The sequence below is a fragment of the Ochotona princeps genome, chromosome 7 (assembly GCF_030435755.1).
Source record: "Ochotona princeps isolate mOchPri1 chromosome 7, mOchPri1.hap1, whole genome shotgun sequence".
NCBI lineage: Eukaryota > Metazoa > Chordata > Mammalia > Lagomorpha > Ochotonidae > Ochotona > Ochotona princeps.
The window spans coordinates 64,977,183-64,991,518 of NC_080838.1; the positions used below are offsets into that span (position 1 = coordinate 64,977,183).

Genomic DNA, 14,336 nt, shown 5'->3' on the forward strand with positions numbered 1-14,336 from the left:
ATTAATACAGCCTTTAATGGTCAACCTTGCACCAGGTTTTCAGAGCAACATTCTTCATGCAGAAATGTCAGCTCTGTCCCCTTCAGCTTGTCCAGTCCAAACTCTAGCAGTGATGGTCTGAGTAGGGCTGAGAGGTGTCCCAATCTTCTTGTCACTGACACTAAGATCAAGAGGAGACTTAGGGGAACTAACAGGGGGACTGTTGAAGTCACAGATCTAAGTGCAATTTTGTTGCCCCACAGGGATACGGCTCACTGGAGTAGAACAATGAAGGTCAGGGATAAGGGGCCATTGAAAATTATATCAAGCCTCTTCAGAGAGAAGAAACTCAGAGTATGGTCATGGCTAGAATCAGCTGGGAAAAGCTATGGGTCTGGGACTGAATGTTCCTTTTTAAATGTTCTTAATTTTTTATATATGTTATATTAATTACATTGCAGTATGTGACACAGTTTCATAGGCTCTGGGACTCTCCCAACCCCTCCCCATACCCTCCCCCCAATGGTGGATTCCTCCACCTTGTTGCTGTATTACATTTCAAATTCAGTCAAGATTCTTTCATTGCAAGAGTATACCAAGCATAGAGTCCAGCATCTTATTGTCCAGGTAAATTCAACAGTTTCTTGGGGAGACCATCTCTGGTCTAAAGGCAGAGCTGGCAGAATATCATTCCAATCAATTTAAAGCCACAACATAACATCAACGAAAATTTACAACATTATGGAAGTAATTGACATGGTATTGATTAACCAATATTTTTTAAAAAATGCAAGTTCTTAACCACATCCTGTGACTACTTCATTGACATTTCAATTTTAGTTCATACACAGATAAATGTTCTTAATTGAGTTGGTTTTTTCCCTATTCTATCCTAGTGGCACCCACGATCATTAGAAGTGTAAGTGCGTATTGAAAATCTTTAAGTTAAAAAATGTAATTTTATTTATTCAAAAGGCAGAGCAAGAGACAGAGGTAGAGAGAGGGGGAGGGAGGAAGATGGAAGGGAGGGAGGGAGAGGAAAGGGAAGGAAGGGATAGGGCAGGAGAGGACAAACGGAGAGGGAGGAAGGGAAGCAGAAAGCAGGGGAAGAGAAAGAGGGAGAGAGCAAGCATGACGGAAAACGGGAGAGAAAAGGGGGGACAGATCTCCTATTTGCTAGTTTATTCCCCAAACGCACAGAAGAGCTAAGGGTTGGCCAGGCCAATGGAGAAGCCAGCAATTCAGTCCAGGTCTCACGAGGGTGACAAGGACCCAACTACTTGATCCATCACCTGCTACCTTCAAGGGTGCCTATTAAGGAAAAGCTGGAATCAGAAACACAGGTAGAACTGAAACCCAGCTGTTCCATTATGGGATGTTGGTGCTTAAGAGTTGTACCAAACTCCCACCTTTTATTGCTTATTTTAGAAACAGTGTGACATTATGCATTGTCATGTCCTAAGGATCTTTAGTGATTTTCGCATCAAGGTCAGGGAAAAGCTGATATGATAAGCCTCATCACCATGTTTTTCAAAGCCAATGAGCTGTGAAGTGACCTAGAGTTAGGCCTGAGCCTCTGGTAAATGAGGGGGGGTACAGTTCAAAAGGGCTCTAGTTCAGCTATGCCATTCTAGTGGCTACTCAGATTTTCAATTCTTTGATCTCTCTCTAGGCCTCCATTTGCTCTTCTCTGGGATGTCTTCTCTTCATGGAAGAGCCAGTGAGGATACATGGGACACACAGGTAATGATGTTTGTATCCAGTACCCATTCAAAAACATTAGCTCCCAATAGCCATGAGAATCCCTCTAAAAAAGTAAAAGGCCTTTGGCTCAGACTAGCCAGTGCTCAGCACCACTGTGCTATGGGGTATATCTGCCTATGCAGGCACAAGTGGAAAGGAGCCTAGGTCTCTTCTCTTCCACCATGCAGAAGATACCTGCCTGCTCCCAGATAATACATGATGAGATTGCAGGTGCGTCAAGAGCCTGAGGCTCTGGATCATATGGTTCAGCAGCTAGCAGGACAGTTAGACGCATCTGTATTCTCAGCAACTCACACCCCTCCAGTCTTCACAAGCCAAATGCTTAGCACCCTGAACTCCCACTGGGCACAAAAGTCAACACATAACACTCCATCTCCCTAACACCCTTAATAACTGGAATAAGACAGTGGAAGGAGCTCCTTTTCCACACGACCTTCCATTCTTGGTCTTGATTGCCTACATGGCATAATATTTCAGAGCAGCAATGGTGTCACTGAGAAATGGCATTCTCAAAGTCTGAATTGTTCGTGAAAGGGATCTGGAGAGGATGATGGAAGCAGGGTGCTCTGTATTACCTGCGTCCTCGCTGACAGTGAAAGCTGTGTTGCCCAGGGAGACCGTGGAGGCATCATTAGGACCACTGATAACCACCTTGGCAGTTGCCACCCTTCCAATGCGGGCGTTGTCAGAAGCATCAGCTAGGGCAATCTCAAATTCCTCTTCCTCTTCATATTCGCTGTCATCAATGAGCATGACGTCACAGGTGGACATGGTGACACCGGGACCAAAGATCACACGACTTTCAGCAGACCTCCCTCTAGACTTAAAATCAGAGCCTGATTCTAAAGCATAGAGACTGCTTCCCAGAGCTGATTTGGGTATCGTGTAGCAAACTGCAGATACGATGCTGCTGGAATCTCCTGAAATACAGATGGCAAGAAAACCAGAGCATTTGAACAAGTGCTTTTTCACATCCTGAAACCTCCCATAACTTGATGAGCTCAGTTCCTGCTGACCTGTTCTATTACTGTTTATGTTCAAACACTGATGAGAAACCTTTCTGACTTGCAGTGTCTTTTAAGCTGGTGGGATAATACACTGCTTGAGGATTTAATATACACAAGCCACTTCACTACGTCCCCAAATAACTTTAAATGGATTTCCTATCCTGTGATTTTTGTGCTCTGTTAAGTCACAAGACTCATTGCCTGCCGTTGAAGACCACAGCGGGTGGAAAGCTAAGAGACACATTTGGTACTTTGAGTACCAAAGTAATTGTGTCCTGAAGGTAGTGTTTTGAGTACAGTTCGCTGCCTTTGTGAGTAAACTTCTGCACTTTAATTCCCTGAGAGAAACAAGCTTGCCTAGAAACAGACAAAAGAATAAAACCTGCCTCTCTGTACAAATGACTTTACTTAAGAATACCGTCATTTCCCTTGGCTGACAGCCTGTTCAGGGCCTGCCTGGGGGGCCCACAACAACCAGTGGGGCTTGCTTATTTTCTGGGAGGCATCACCAAGGGTTTGCACTAATTTGTTCCATGAATAGTTTGTGAATACAGAAAATAAAAATGCTGACTTTATAATTTACTGTTGTGTGGCTTTGAATGGAGATTTCATTTCTATATGCTTTAAAGTCTCCATATTTCAAATCATAAATCCACAGATCTTTGCTTCAGTTTTCAACCCATCTAGAATTGCTCTTTGTTTCTTATACACAGCTGATTTCTTGACTGAGCTCCATGTATACTCATGTAGGGAAGTCTTTGAGTACATTTTCCACCTCCTAAGAACTAAGGTGGAAAGCCAGATCTTACAAACTATAACCTCCCTCCTTGACCAAGGTTACTAAATATTTTATGGATTATATGATTGATTAAGAATACTTGAGTTCATGAATAATTTTCAGGGCTAAATATAACCAGTCTTCTAGTTTAATTCAAGATTAAATGGGAGCTCTAAAAACTTGAACTAAGAGAGGCGATCTGATAGGACTCATAATAAGTAGAATCATCATTAGGCTGATCTGGGGATTGAATAAATTAATGCATAGAAAGTACTTACACACATGGTTGGATATGAGATATGAATAACTGGTACATAAAAGGGAACCAATAAACATTAGCTCACATTAGACCTCCTTGTCACCTTTGGTACCAACGGACCTTTTCTCTCAATAGGTGCAAACAGAAAACCAGCACTCTCGTTGACTTGGTAGGTCTTCTTGTCAAACTCTAAGGTGGGTTCATCCTCGGTGTCATTGATAATGACCTTAGCCTGAGTGAACTTCCCTAACAGGGCATATGCTGGCATGCTGAGCTCCACAAAGAAACTTTCAACATTCTCAAACACGTCATCATCATTGATGACGATGGTGCAGGACTTGGTATCTTCTCGCTCGTCAAACTGCACCTGTCACAAAAATAAGAAACGAGAGACTGAGCTGTGCCTCGGCTTCACTGACCAGTTCTAGCATGAGAGAAAAGCACTCAAATCCAGTCGGCAGGTCACTGACCCAAATGGTGCATTCTTCTACACCCCACCTGCTGCTCTACCCTGCAAAGCATGTACTCACCTCTTCTTACTCTTTACCTGCGCATGGAAGCAGATTCATTGTATAGGAAAGACAAAGACATCTCCTACCACTTAGGGACTGTTGGAAAACATGGCCATGATTCCTCTTCCATTTTGTTGTTTCAGGACAGCAATAATCATCGCCTGACTGCTCAATTACCTGTTTTTCTTTGGTAAATTCAATAAGAAAGATCTCTGACCTCAGAATGTAATGTTCTGATCTCAAGTCCTGCTTCTGTTGCTTCCAAGATAGATAATATTATAAAACTGCACAGACATCAGATTCTTCATCAATTAAATAACAATATGCTCACCTCACATGCTTATTGGGAAGACAAACAGAAAATGTACTATGTGCTCAGTGTATTTTTAAAGCATTCAACAAGTGTGAGATATTGTTAACACTATCATGCTGCATATACAATTAAAATTGCAAGAGAATCTCATTATACTTAATGAAGTTTGTATTCATAGAGAGCTACATTATAAATTATCTAGATTAATTTTAACTTTATATTTGGCTAAATCCTTTGCCATTAAAATGGACTATAACAATGTGAATAAATTTAGTCTGGCAAAAATGGGGAAATTATTTATATGCTTGCAACTGAACGAAAGTTTTTTATTCAGGTTTTATTCTGCTTAAAACAAACATAAAATCGAGCCCAGCATGGTAGCCTAGTGGCTAAAGTCCTTGCCTTGCACGTGCTGGGATCCCAGATGGGCACCAGTTCATGTCCTGGCAGCCCTGCTTCCCATCCAGCTCTCTGCTTGTGGCCAGGTAAAACAGTCGAGGACAGCCCAAAACCTTAGGACCCTGCACCCATGTGGGAGACCTGGAGGAGGCTCCTGGCTTCAGATTGTCTCAGCTTTGGCCACTGCAGCCACTTGGGGAGTGAATCAACAGACGGAAGATCTTTCTCTCTGTTTCTCCTCTATGTATATCTGCCTTACCAATAAAAATAAATCTTTTAAAAAAAGATAAAAATCTTCCAACAAAATCAGTGCTTTTATTTGCTCAAAAATCTAAGGAATGGGAAGTGAATGGATTATACTTTGTAGAAATGGAGACACTTGAAACCTGTGAGAAAATCATCAAAAATCTGTAAAGCCCACACACCTCTGAAAAACATAATTTTAATAAAGTAAAAAATCAGTACAAATCCAACCAAGTAATCCAACTAAGTTCTCAAACTACCCCCAACAAAATGACCAATATTTATTTAAGATTTAGAATATACTGTTGGTCTTTTGTTTTTCTTGAAAAACACACAATGACTGTTTTATTTTACTGAGACCCTTTGGCTTCTATGTTCTTTCTAATATCCTCCAACTGGATGTTTGAGGCCTGGGGTTTCTCCAGCTGACATACTTCAGCTAAGGGACAGAAACTGCTTCCCTTGACAGAGATTAGCACTGCCATGAGAATAATGAAATTGCTTTGAAAAACACTGCCTAAACACCAAGTAAGTGCTAGCCACTCTACCCTGCATAAGAGATGACAGAGCCGTTTCCCTATGTGTCTTCACTATTCAAAACCTTTCTCTTTTTGCTTTTTACTCTTTTCCCTCTCTTTTTGCCAACCTGGCAATAATTACCAATAGTATGTAGGGGACTTGAAAATGCCTGTGAAAGAAATGGAATTCAAAGGTAATGTGATCTTTTCATGAACTTTCTGAAATACCTCTATAGATGATTTGCAAATTCCTCTCTACCATAGATCCCTTATTGCCCTACTTTATCCTTCCAGGATGATCAACTTGTTTTATAGACAATGAGCAACACTCAGCATGTCCAAGGCAAAGTCACAAAGTCACCTCAACTGGCCAAATGCACCCCCGTGTGCTTCCCCCTAGAAGAGGAGGACGCATTTGCCCATCCTTTTTGCCTCAATGTCTAATACACTGTCCATCCCTATCAATGCTTACGCATTGGCTGAACCCATCCACTGCCTTAAAACCTCTCTTATCAATTGAAACCCAAATTCCTATTATGTCTCAAACTGGCCTGTCCCAAGCATCCCAACTGGTCTTCCTTTATCCTTTCTTCCCTCCCTTTATGGAAGAAAGATAAAGAGAGAGGAAGGTTTAACATATCATTGGTTCAGTGTAAAACTTGATGCTCTGGAAATTACTTTTTTGTGATGAAGCAAAATGCAAAGATTGAGAAGCTAGGTGACAACTTGAGCTTTGGAAGTTAAAATGTCAATGGCAACAAGACAGACTGTAAGAACAAAGCACTATGGGTAGAGGATATAGGAAAATTACTTACAGGAAGGATACAAGAGGAAAGAGAGTAGAGTAAAATGAAATGGAACGGTGCCCCCAAGGTGTACAACCAGGTCACAGACCTTGCCAGAGCTTTCCCAGCTGTCCAAGAAACAGAGGCCCATCCACCCCTACCTGGCCAGCATACTCCACATAATCCTGCTGTCCAGGCTGGGAGCCAAGCCTGGAGCTGGATCTTGCAGTGCCTTGCTCAGTGCGACACAGGACGATGGCATACTGGTTCAAGTTCCCAGTCCTCTGCACAGTGACACTCACGGACCCCGCCTTCTCACTGACATTGTAGCTGGAAGTAAACAAAAGGGCAATCTTTGAAATCTTTTATCCTATCACATGTTCAGAGCCTGTCTCTTTTGCTTGGTTACTTATGTCAGGCACTGCAGAGGAGAGATTTGCCTCTTTTATGATGCCAGGTTGCGATCTGAAGCAATGTGTTCACCTGGAATAATCACAGCACCAAGTGAACCAGGAAGCCGTCAATGTAGAACATCACTTGCCCAGTGGTGAAAGAAAATGGACAGTCATTTAGAAGATGGATAGCACATGGCAGCCATGAACTTTAGAGCACAGAACACAGAGAAATTACTAACAATTGCTCCCTAGTGTGGTCATCAGAATAGTTCAGTGAGTTCTTACGGGAGAAGCCTGCACAAAGGCAATTAATGGCTTAGTGCAGGCAGCAATGGGCTGGGACAGATCTCGAGAACTGTGCATGACAGGGTAGTGCCAGACATGAGAAAATTAGAGATGACCTCAGTAGCAAAGGCATTTTGACAAATGTAGCTGTAAGACAATGGGGGAAAAGGACAGGATGATTTAGCTTACTGCCAGAAATTCATATTGCTTTTGTAAAGTTGGAGGCCAACAATACAGTCATAATAATTATGTGGGTTTAGAAAAGCAACAGCAAAAGAACATGTGTTGGGTTTGTTTTCCAATACTGAGGATAGCCATTGGACCCAGTTTGTATCTTGCTGCTGTGAAGGCAGTATGCAAGTACCTCATTTCAACTCTCTTACTATTTAGTCCACTAGATGTTAGACAATTACCGAAAAGAAGTTTTGTTGTACTTATTTAATTTTGGAGGAGATGTTGCCAAAAGATAAGAACAGCAAACATTTCATATGCAAAAGTTTATTCTAATTTCCCTCTAATCCTTCAAATGTTTGAGTGGAATGGGTGTGTGTGTGTGTGTGTGTGTGTGTGTGTGTGTGTATCATAGCACATAAAGTCAAGTTCCTTTCTACCAAATTCTAACTGTCATCTGGATTGTCATGAAGTTCATTTCTTTGAAATAATGAGTCTCAACAATGTAGAGTTGAAGAATTATTCCCTCCAGAGCAATTATAACCCTAGTTCTAATGTAACTTACAATGTCAGCATCATGCTTGCTTACAGTCTTTATCTGTTTGCCTAACTTCCCAATAGATCAGGCAAGCATTTAAAGAACTATCAATATTAACAACACATTTTCCCCTAAAGACATATGACCATAGAAAAAAAACAAAGAAGGTGAGGAAAATGCCAACTTGAGAACAAGGAGGTGCAGACAGAAGGTGATAAAGCCCTGGGTGTGGGGCAGTGAACCTGTCTAGGAACTGAATGCCTATTTTATAGTTTTTCTACCAGAAACACTTAGTTAACTTTTAAAATTTGAACACAGATGCAGAAATACTGATATATGAGGCAGTCAATACAATGGTTAAGGTGACTGGGCTCAACTCCTAGGCTTATTGCTCGCTCATGGTGTGACTTGGAGCATTTCCTTAACTTCTTTCTGTCTGTATGGGTTTGCTGTCAGGAGTAGAATTCATCTAAAATTATAAGTATTCAATGAGATGAATTATGTTAAGTATTTAGTACCCCCACCCCCATCATCACCAGCAGAGAACAAGGCCTGACCCTCAAACTGCTTTATTCCGATTCCATCTCCTGCTCAATTCACTTCTTGAGAATAGAAACACGTTAGCCTTTGTACCTGGTGTATTGAAAGCTGATGAGAGACCACTGGATATGGAAGACATCACTGACCACATTGGGTTTACTGTCTTTCACTAGAAACTGGAAACTGTCCATCATCTCATAGATCTTCTCTTGGTGCAACACATACCGAATCAGCCCCAAGTTTACATCCTCTGTGGGAGAAAAAATAGACTTACTGTGAATTAACCCAGGGAGGTCAAGACAGCCCCACAAAGACTCCATTTATTCCGGTAATGGGTTACAGACAGAATTTCTTTCCCCAAGAATAAAAAGTAGAGTCTTGAAAGGAAAAATTTCTGCCAGATTTTAAAATGAAATCCTGCAGCTCCAAGTCACAAAAGCTCTGTCATTATGTGCAGAAAGCACTCTCCAGCTGTTGTAAAATGAGAACCCCAGGACCTTGACCAAAACCACTTCAGTAAACATCTGTGGAATGTGGAAATGCAATTCAGAAGTTGACACAAGGAAAGCTTTGAACCCATTCCAAGTACAACCTCATATCCACCCCTTACTGATTCTATAGAAGGCTGCTTAGAAGGGATGTACTAATAAGAAAATCCTGGATTGGATTAAACCAACACATATGCAATGCAGAGATTTTAAAAAGTGGGGGAGGGGGACTCCTGGGGAGGGACCATCACAGTGGCTCAATAGGCTAATCATCCACCTATAAGTGCCTATATCCTATATGGATGCTGGTTTGTGCACTGGCTGCTCTGCTTCTGATTCTTTGCTTATCGCCTGGGAGAGCATTGGAAGATGGCCCAAGTTCTTGGACCCCTGCACCCATGTGGGAGACCTGGAAGAAGCTCCTGGTTTTGGATCAGCTCGGCTCTGGCTGTTGAGGCCATTTGGAGAGTGAAGCAGAGGATGGAAGATCTTTCTGTTTCTGTTCACTGTGGATCTGCTTCTCAAATTAAAAATAAATCTTCTTTTAGAAAAAGTGCTTGAGGGGAACAGGCAACTAAACGTAGCGGGGATAAGGGAGACAGACCATGGACTATTAGATGCCATGTTAAAATGACCGCTCTCAGACAGGCTTGTTAACCGAAGTCTGTGAGAGTGTGGCAAGGTTATTAAGCAACAAAAATATATTTCACTTGCTCTGTGATTCAAAACAGCAAAAGGTTTGTTGAGCAACATATGCATGTTGATTTAAATTTCTTGGCTAAAGAGTTAAAATCTATAATCCATAGGGAACAAAAAATAAGTGATGCAGGCATATTTTTGCTTTGTTGGCTTTTAAAAGAAACCAAGCAGTATCATAAGTCTTTTTTAGAAAACTTGGCCTAAATATAAAGTTTGGAAGCATAGTAAAGTGAGTTTTTCCTGCCACAGTTTAGAGCAAATGAAGGGGGAAAAAAAGTGAAATTCACAAGTTAGATGGTTAGACATTATAAGATCCATTTCTTTGCCAATGAGCTACTTAAGGCTATGCAGCCACAACTTGCTGTAAGAATGATTGGGATGACTGAAGAATGGCATTGGAATAGGGTTCTCTATTTTTCTGAGTCCCCCAAGTCCCCTACCCTGGGTGAAAGTTACGGCAGCTCTGCCAGGTTGTAGCTTGTTCTCCACGTAGCCATGCATGGGGCCCATTGTGAGCTCATACACAAGCCGAGAATCCTCTGTATCTGGATCCATGGTCAGCAGTTCTTTCTTGGTGATCAAGTTGGTTGCCTGGAATAGAAACCCATTACATTGAATCTCCAGAGTGGCAATACAGTAGGATCAAGACCATCTGACTCAGGTTTAATTCAGTTCAACCATGATTTACTGAGTGCAATTGCTTGCATAGGGTGTTCCATCAGCACTGGAGAGGCCGTGAGGACAGACGCTAGCCCACGCTCTGTCCTTGAGGGATTCACATTTTATTCAGGAAGAAAAGCTCATGAGCCAGGTCAATGTGGCAGGAGCTATAATGAAGATATAAAAAGAGGGCTATAGATTTTTTTGGCAGAGAGGAATGGAGGGAGGGAGGAAATGGGAACAAGAGAAAGAGCATGAGTGAGAGAGTGAGCGAGTGCAACAGAGGGAGGGAGATGAAGAGAAAAGACTGATTATTTCCCTTTGGTATTGAGAAAAGAGGGATTTGAGACAATCAAATTTGAGTTTGGCCTTGAAAGAAAATAGCGACTCTGGCATACAGAAATAATGACCACTTTATACCTTTGGGAGTCAATTGCAATACTTGAAATTTGATCATTGCAATGCTTGAAGTTGAGTAGAATAAGAATTGCCTGACATGCCCAAATACACTGGCTAGACTCTTTTTTCACTCATTCATTAATTCAGCAAGTATTTGGGAAGAGAAAACTTTGGGAGAAATCATCAAAATTAAATATAGTGGGTATCATAAGATAAGCACAAAACATTAACCTTTGAACTTGGCACAATAGAAGTCATTGATGCCTTACATAACACTGAAGTAGAGGAGGCGCGTAAGAAGCCCAATGGGAGAGCATTGAAAAAAGAATAGGATCATTCTGAATAGACAGGGGAGAAAAATGAAACAGACTGAGAGGCATTTGCCTCAGTTTTGTTTCATGTATTTTAACAGGTCCAACCAGCTCTGTGGAACCCTAGAGCTTGAGAGCTACACATGCAACCAACTGATCAGGTCCACGGAGATGACAGGTGTCTGAGAGGGAATGCTATCTACCAAAGTGAGACTAAACCAAGACATCAGCTCTCAGTTGAACCCAAGAACTGGATCATCAGGCAGGGATGTGGATTTAGCAACTGGCATGCTGTCAGAAAAAAAAAAAAAAAACGAAGACCTGCACCTTAAAGTGATCACACTGGGAATGAGGAGAAGGAAAAGAAAATTTGTAAGGTACAAGCTCTCTGAAAACATTCAACTACAGAAATAGACACTTCTTTTCTGTCTAGGGAAGACACTAGATGCCTCCCATAGTCCATCCACTGTCTGGGTCACAAAGCTACAGCTGACTCCAACTAAGTACAGGCTGTCCAGCTAGACACAAACCCCCAGATTTCCATGCAATATTTGGGCCAGCATGGCTGACTGCTTAGTAAGCAAATATGAGGACAGAGCCCAGAGCAGTAGCCTAGTGGTTAACATCCTTGCTTTGCACACACCAGGATCCCATATGAATGCCAGTTGGTATCCCGGGTGTTCCACTTCTCTTCCAGCTCCCTGCTTGTGGCCTCTTAGAGCAGGAGAGGACAGCCCAAAACCCTGGGACCCTGCACTTGCATGTGAGACCCAGAAGAAACTCTTGGCTTCAGATCGGCTTATCTCTGGCCATTGTGGTCACTTGGGAAGTGAACCAGCAGATGTAAGATATTTCTCTCTGTATCTCCTTCTTTTTGAATATCTGCCTTTCCAATAAAAAATAAATACATCTTTAAAAAAGAGAATATGAGCACAAGCAATATATTCAATGTCTAGATTATTGATTAACATGGGGTTCCTTCTCTTCTGCTTGTCTGCTTTCCCCTCTGAGGTAAAAGACTAGAATCATGATGAATTTCTGAAGCCATCCAGCCATGTGGTCAATAGCAGCAACTGAATGAAAGTACTTCCACATCTAAGTGGTTAGGAAGAGCCTTGGTCTGCCCTCTTACTTCTACTCTATACATGAGGGGAAGAAAAACTTTTTAATGTGTGAGAGTATGTGTGTGTGCATGTGTGTGTATACATACATTTGTAACAGTATCTTAAACTCTACAAGGTACTTCAAAAATTTTATGGAAAATGGAATTAAGGTATGTTTATTTTGATACAAAATAAACATTTTTTTCATGATATGTATTTCTCATGAGCGTTTTGAAGATCTCTCCTCTGACTTATTTTCAAAATTGTTTGTACCAAAAGAAACTTATCTTTTAATTTCATTTTCATGAATTTTTTGAAGTGTCACCATACATGATCCTAAGTGATCTAGACAATCTTAACTATTAAACAATCCTAACCAAAGCCATTGGGCTCACCTGTATTAGGAGAATCAGTTCACTTAGGGAGGGTTCAATCAGAATCCTGTCATTTGAAGTGACCGTCATGAGTAAGAACATAGCCCACATTGGGTAGGCTCACCATGGCAAACGGGTGCAGCCTTACCTTGCCATCCATGTACTCCAGCCACTGGAGCCCCAAGTTGGTGACAATTCTGGGGGTGCCATCATCCACGGGGAGGATGTCAATCCGGAACTGCTGAGGTGCTGCTGTCCTGACCTGTGGCGAGGCCAGAAAAGAAAACTCATCATTTCCAGAGCCCTTGAAGAAGTCTGGCCCAGGACCTATGAACCTGGAAGCACTGAAAACAGCTGGCCCTGCAGGGTAGGGAATAGGCCATGGAGATAGTTTTCACCCATTAGGAGCTCTGGGCAGAGGCCTCAGGGAGAATACTGGTTGATCAATGTGGAAGAAAAGTTAGAGACTTTGATTTGCTACAGAAGTGGGTCTGTCCACATCTAGGCCTTTGTTAGTCAAGGTCCATGCAAGCCAGAATGACAATCCATGGAAGATTTTCCTGCCAGGAATGCTTGCTAAAACTTTCATGAGAGTCTGTTATAAATCATCTTGAAAATGTCAACGTCTCCAGGTGTGGGAGGTGTGCCAGACATTCCTTTCTTTTTCCTGGTTTGATTCTTTCTTGTGCTTGTGTTGGGGGAGGGGAAAGCTCTGTGGTAATAAGGGACAGAAGAAATCAAGATTTAAAATACCCATGGGGACAGCCACGACAGCCTGGGGGCATGGGGACCTCTGCCACCTTTCAACAGAGTTGTAGCAACTCTCAGGGTTGGTTACAGGACCTGAGGCTGTGGGATGAAGGGATTAGTAACAATGATCGGGAAGCAGAGGGAATCTTAAAGATTCTTTTGGGTACAAACATGTTGGAAAGGGACAGTTCCTGCGGGAAGCAAGGCTTAGCAAGGCATCACACTGCTTTCACAGCTGGACCCATGGTGACATCGATGACGCTGACAGCGACAATTTATTGTGGTATTCTCTGGTGTGTCAGGACTGTGAAATACTCTATAAGACACTTTGCTTCGGAGTGAATGCCTTTTGCATGCAAAAGCCACTTTATTCATCCCTGATGCTGCTCTAAGGCTAAAAAACTCTGGCTACACTAAGGGGATTCTGTACAAAAACAGACAATTTAGAGCCACAGGATATTAGAAAACCAGATGAAAGAAAAACTCAAAGTCTAAAAAAAAAAGAAGGAGAAATAGTGGTAGCGAGAACTATTGCCTTTTATTGGGCATTCACTAATTAAATGTGGATTGCCTTCTTCAATCCTTAGTTGATTTGAAGCTGGTAATTATGATTGTGCCCATTTTAGAGATGAAAAACCAATGCTAGGCCTCTCACCTCTCTTCCTCCTTCCTTAATGATGAAGAAGGGGTTTGTGCCATCAGAGACAGTGAAGGAGAAGCGGTCCTGGATGGAGTTGCTGCCGTCATGGCTGTAGCTAACCCGCTTCTGGAAGATGTCTTCCATGGTGAAGGTGGAGGTGAGGTGGGAATGCTGCCCGCTCAGTATTCGCTCCAGGGTGCCATGGCGTGGGGGCTGCACAATGGTGAATGTCACGGCTACTGCCTGTCCAAGGGGCAAAAAGCAAGACGAGATAGGAAATCCATAACAGAAGGTAGATGGGTGAGTGGCAACAGCTAAGCAAGGGTTACAGAACCTGAAGTTATCTAAAATAAGGACGGTATGCTCTTATGAATTAGACTTGTAAGAGGGACTTCAGAAAGTTTGTGGAAATTGGAAGTAAAATGC

At 42.1% G+C, this 14,336-nt stretch overlaps 1 protein-coding gene across 1 annotated transcript in view; it reads right to left on the reverse strand.

The window, feature by feature from the left end:
- FRAS1 (Fraser extracellular matrix complex subunit 1) overlaps window positions 1–14,336 on the reverse strand; it is a 277,676-nt gene that overhangs the window by 52,607 nt on the left and 210,733 nt on the right. The window contains exons 49-55 of the mRNA XM_058666643.1: window positions 13,926–14,153; window positions 12,669–12,782; window positions 10,114–10,264; window positions 8,580–8,736; window positions 6,719–6,887; window positions 3,908–4,154; window positions 2,319–2,663 (exon numbers count right to left, since the gene is read on the reverse strand). Of these exons, the coding sequence (XP_058522626.1) occupies window positions 2,319–2,663; window positions 3,908–4,154; window positions 6,719–6,887; window positions 8,580–8,736; window positions 10,114–10,264; window positions 12,669–12,782; window positions 13,926–14,153 (1,411 nt within the window). The remainder of the gene's footprint in view (window positions 1–2,318; window positions 2,664–3,907; window positions 4,155–6,718; window positions 6,888–8,579; window positions 8,737–10,113; window positions 10,265–12,668; window positions 12,783–13,925; window positions 14,154–14,336) is intronic.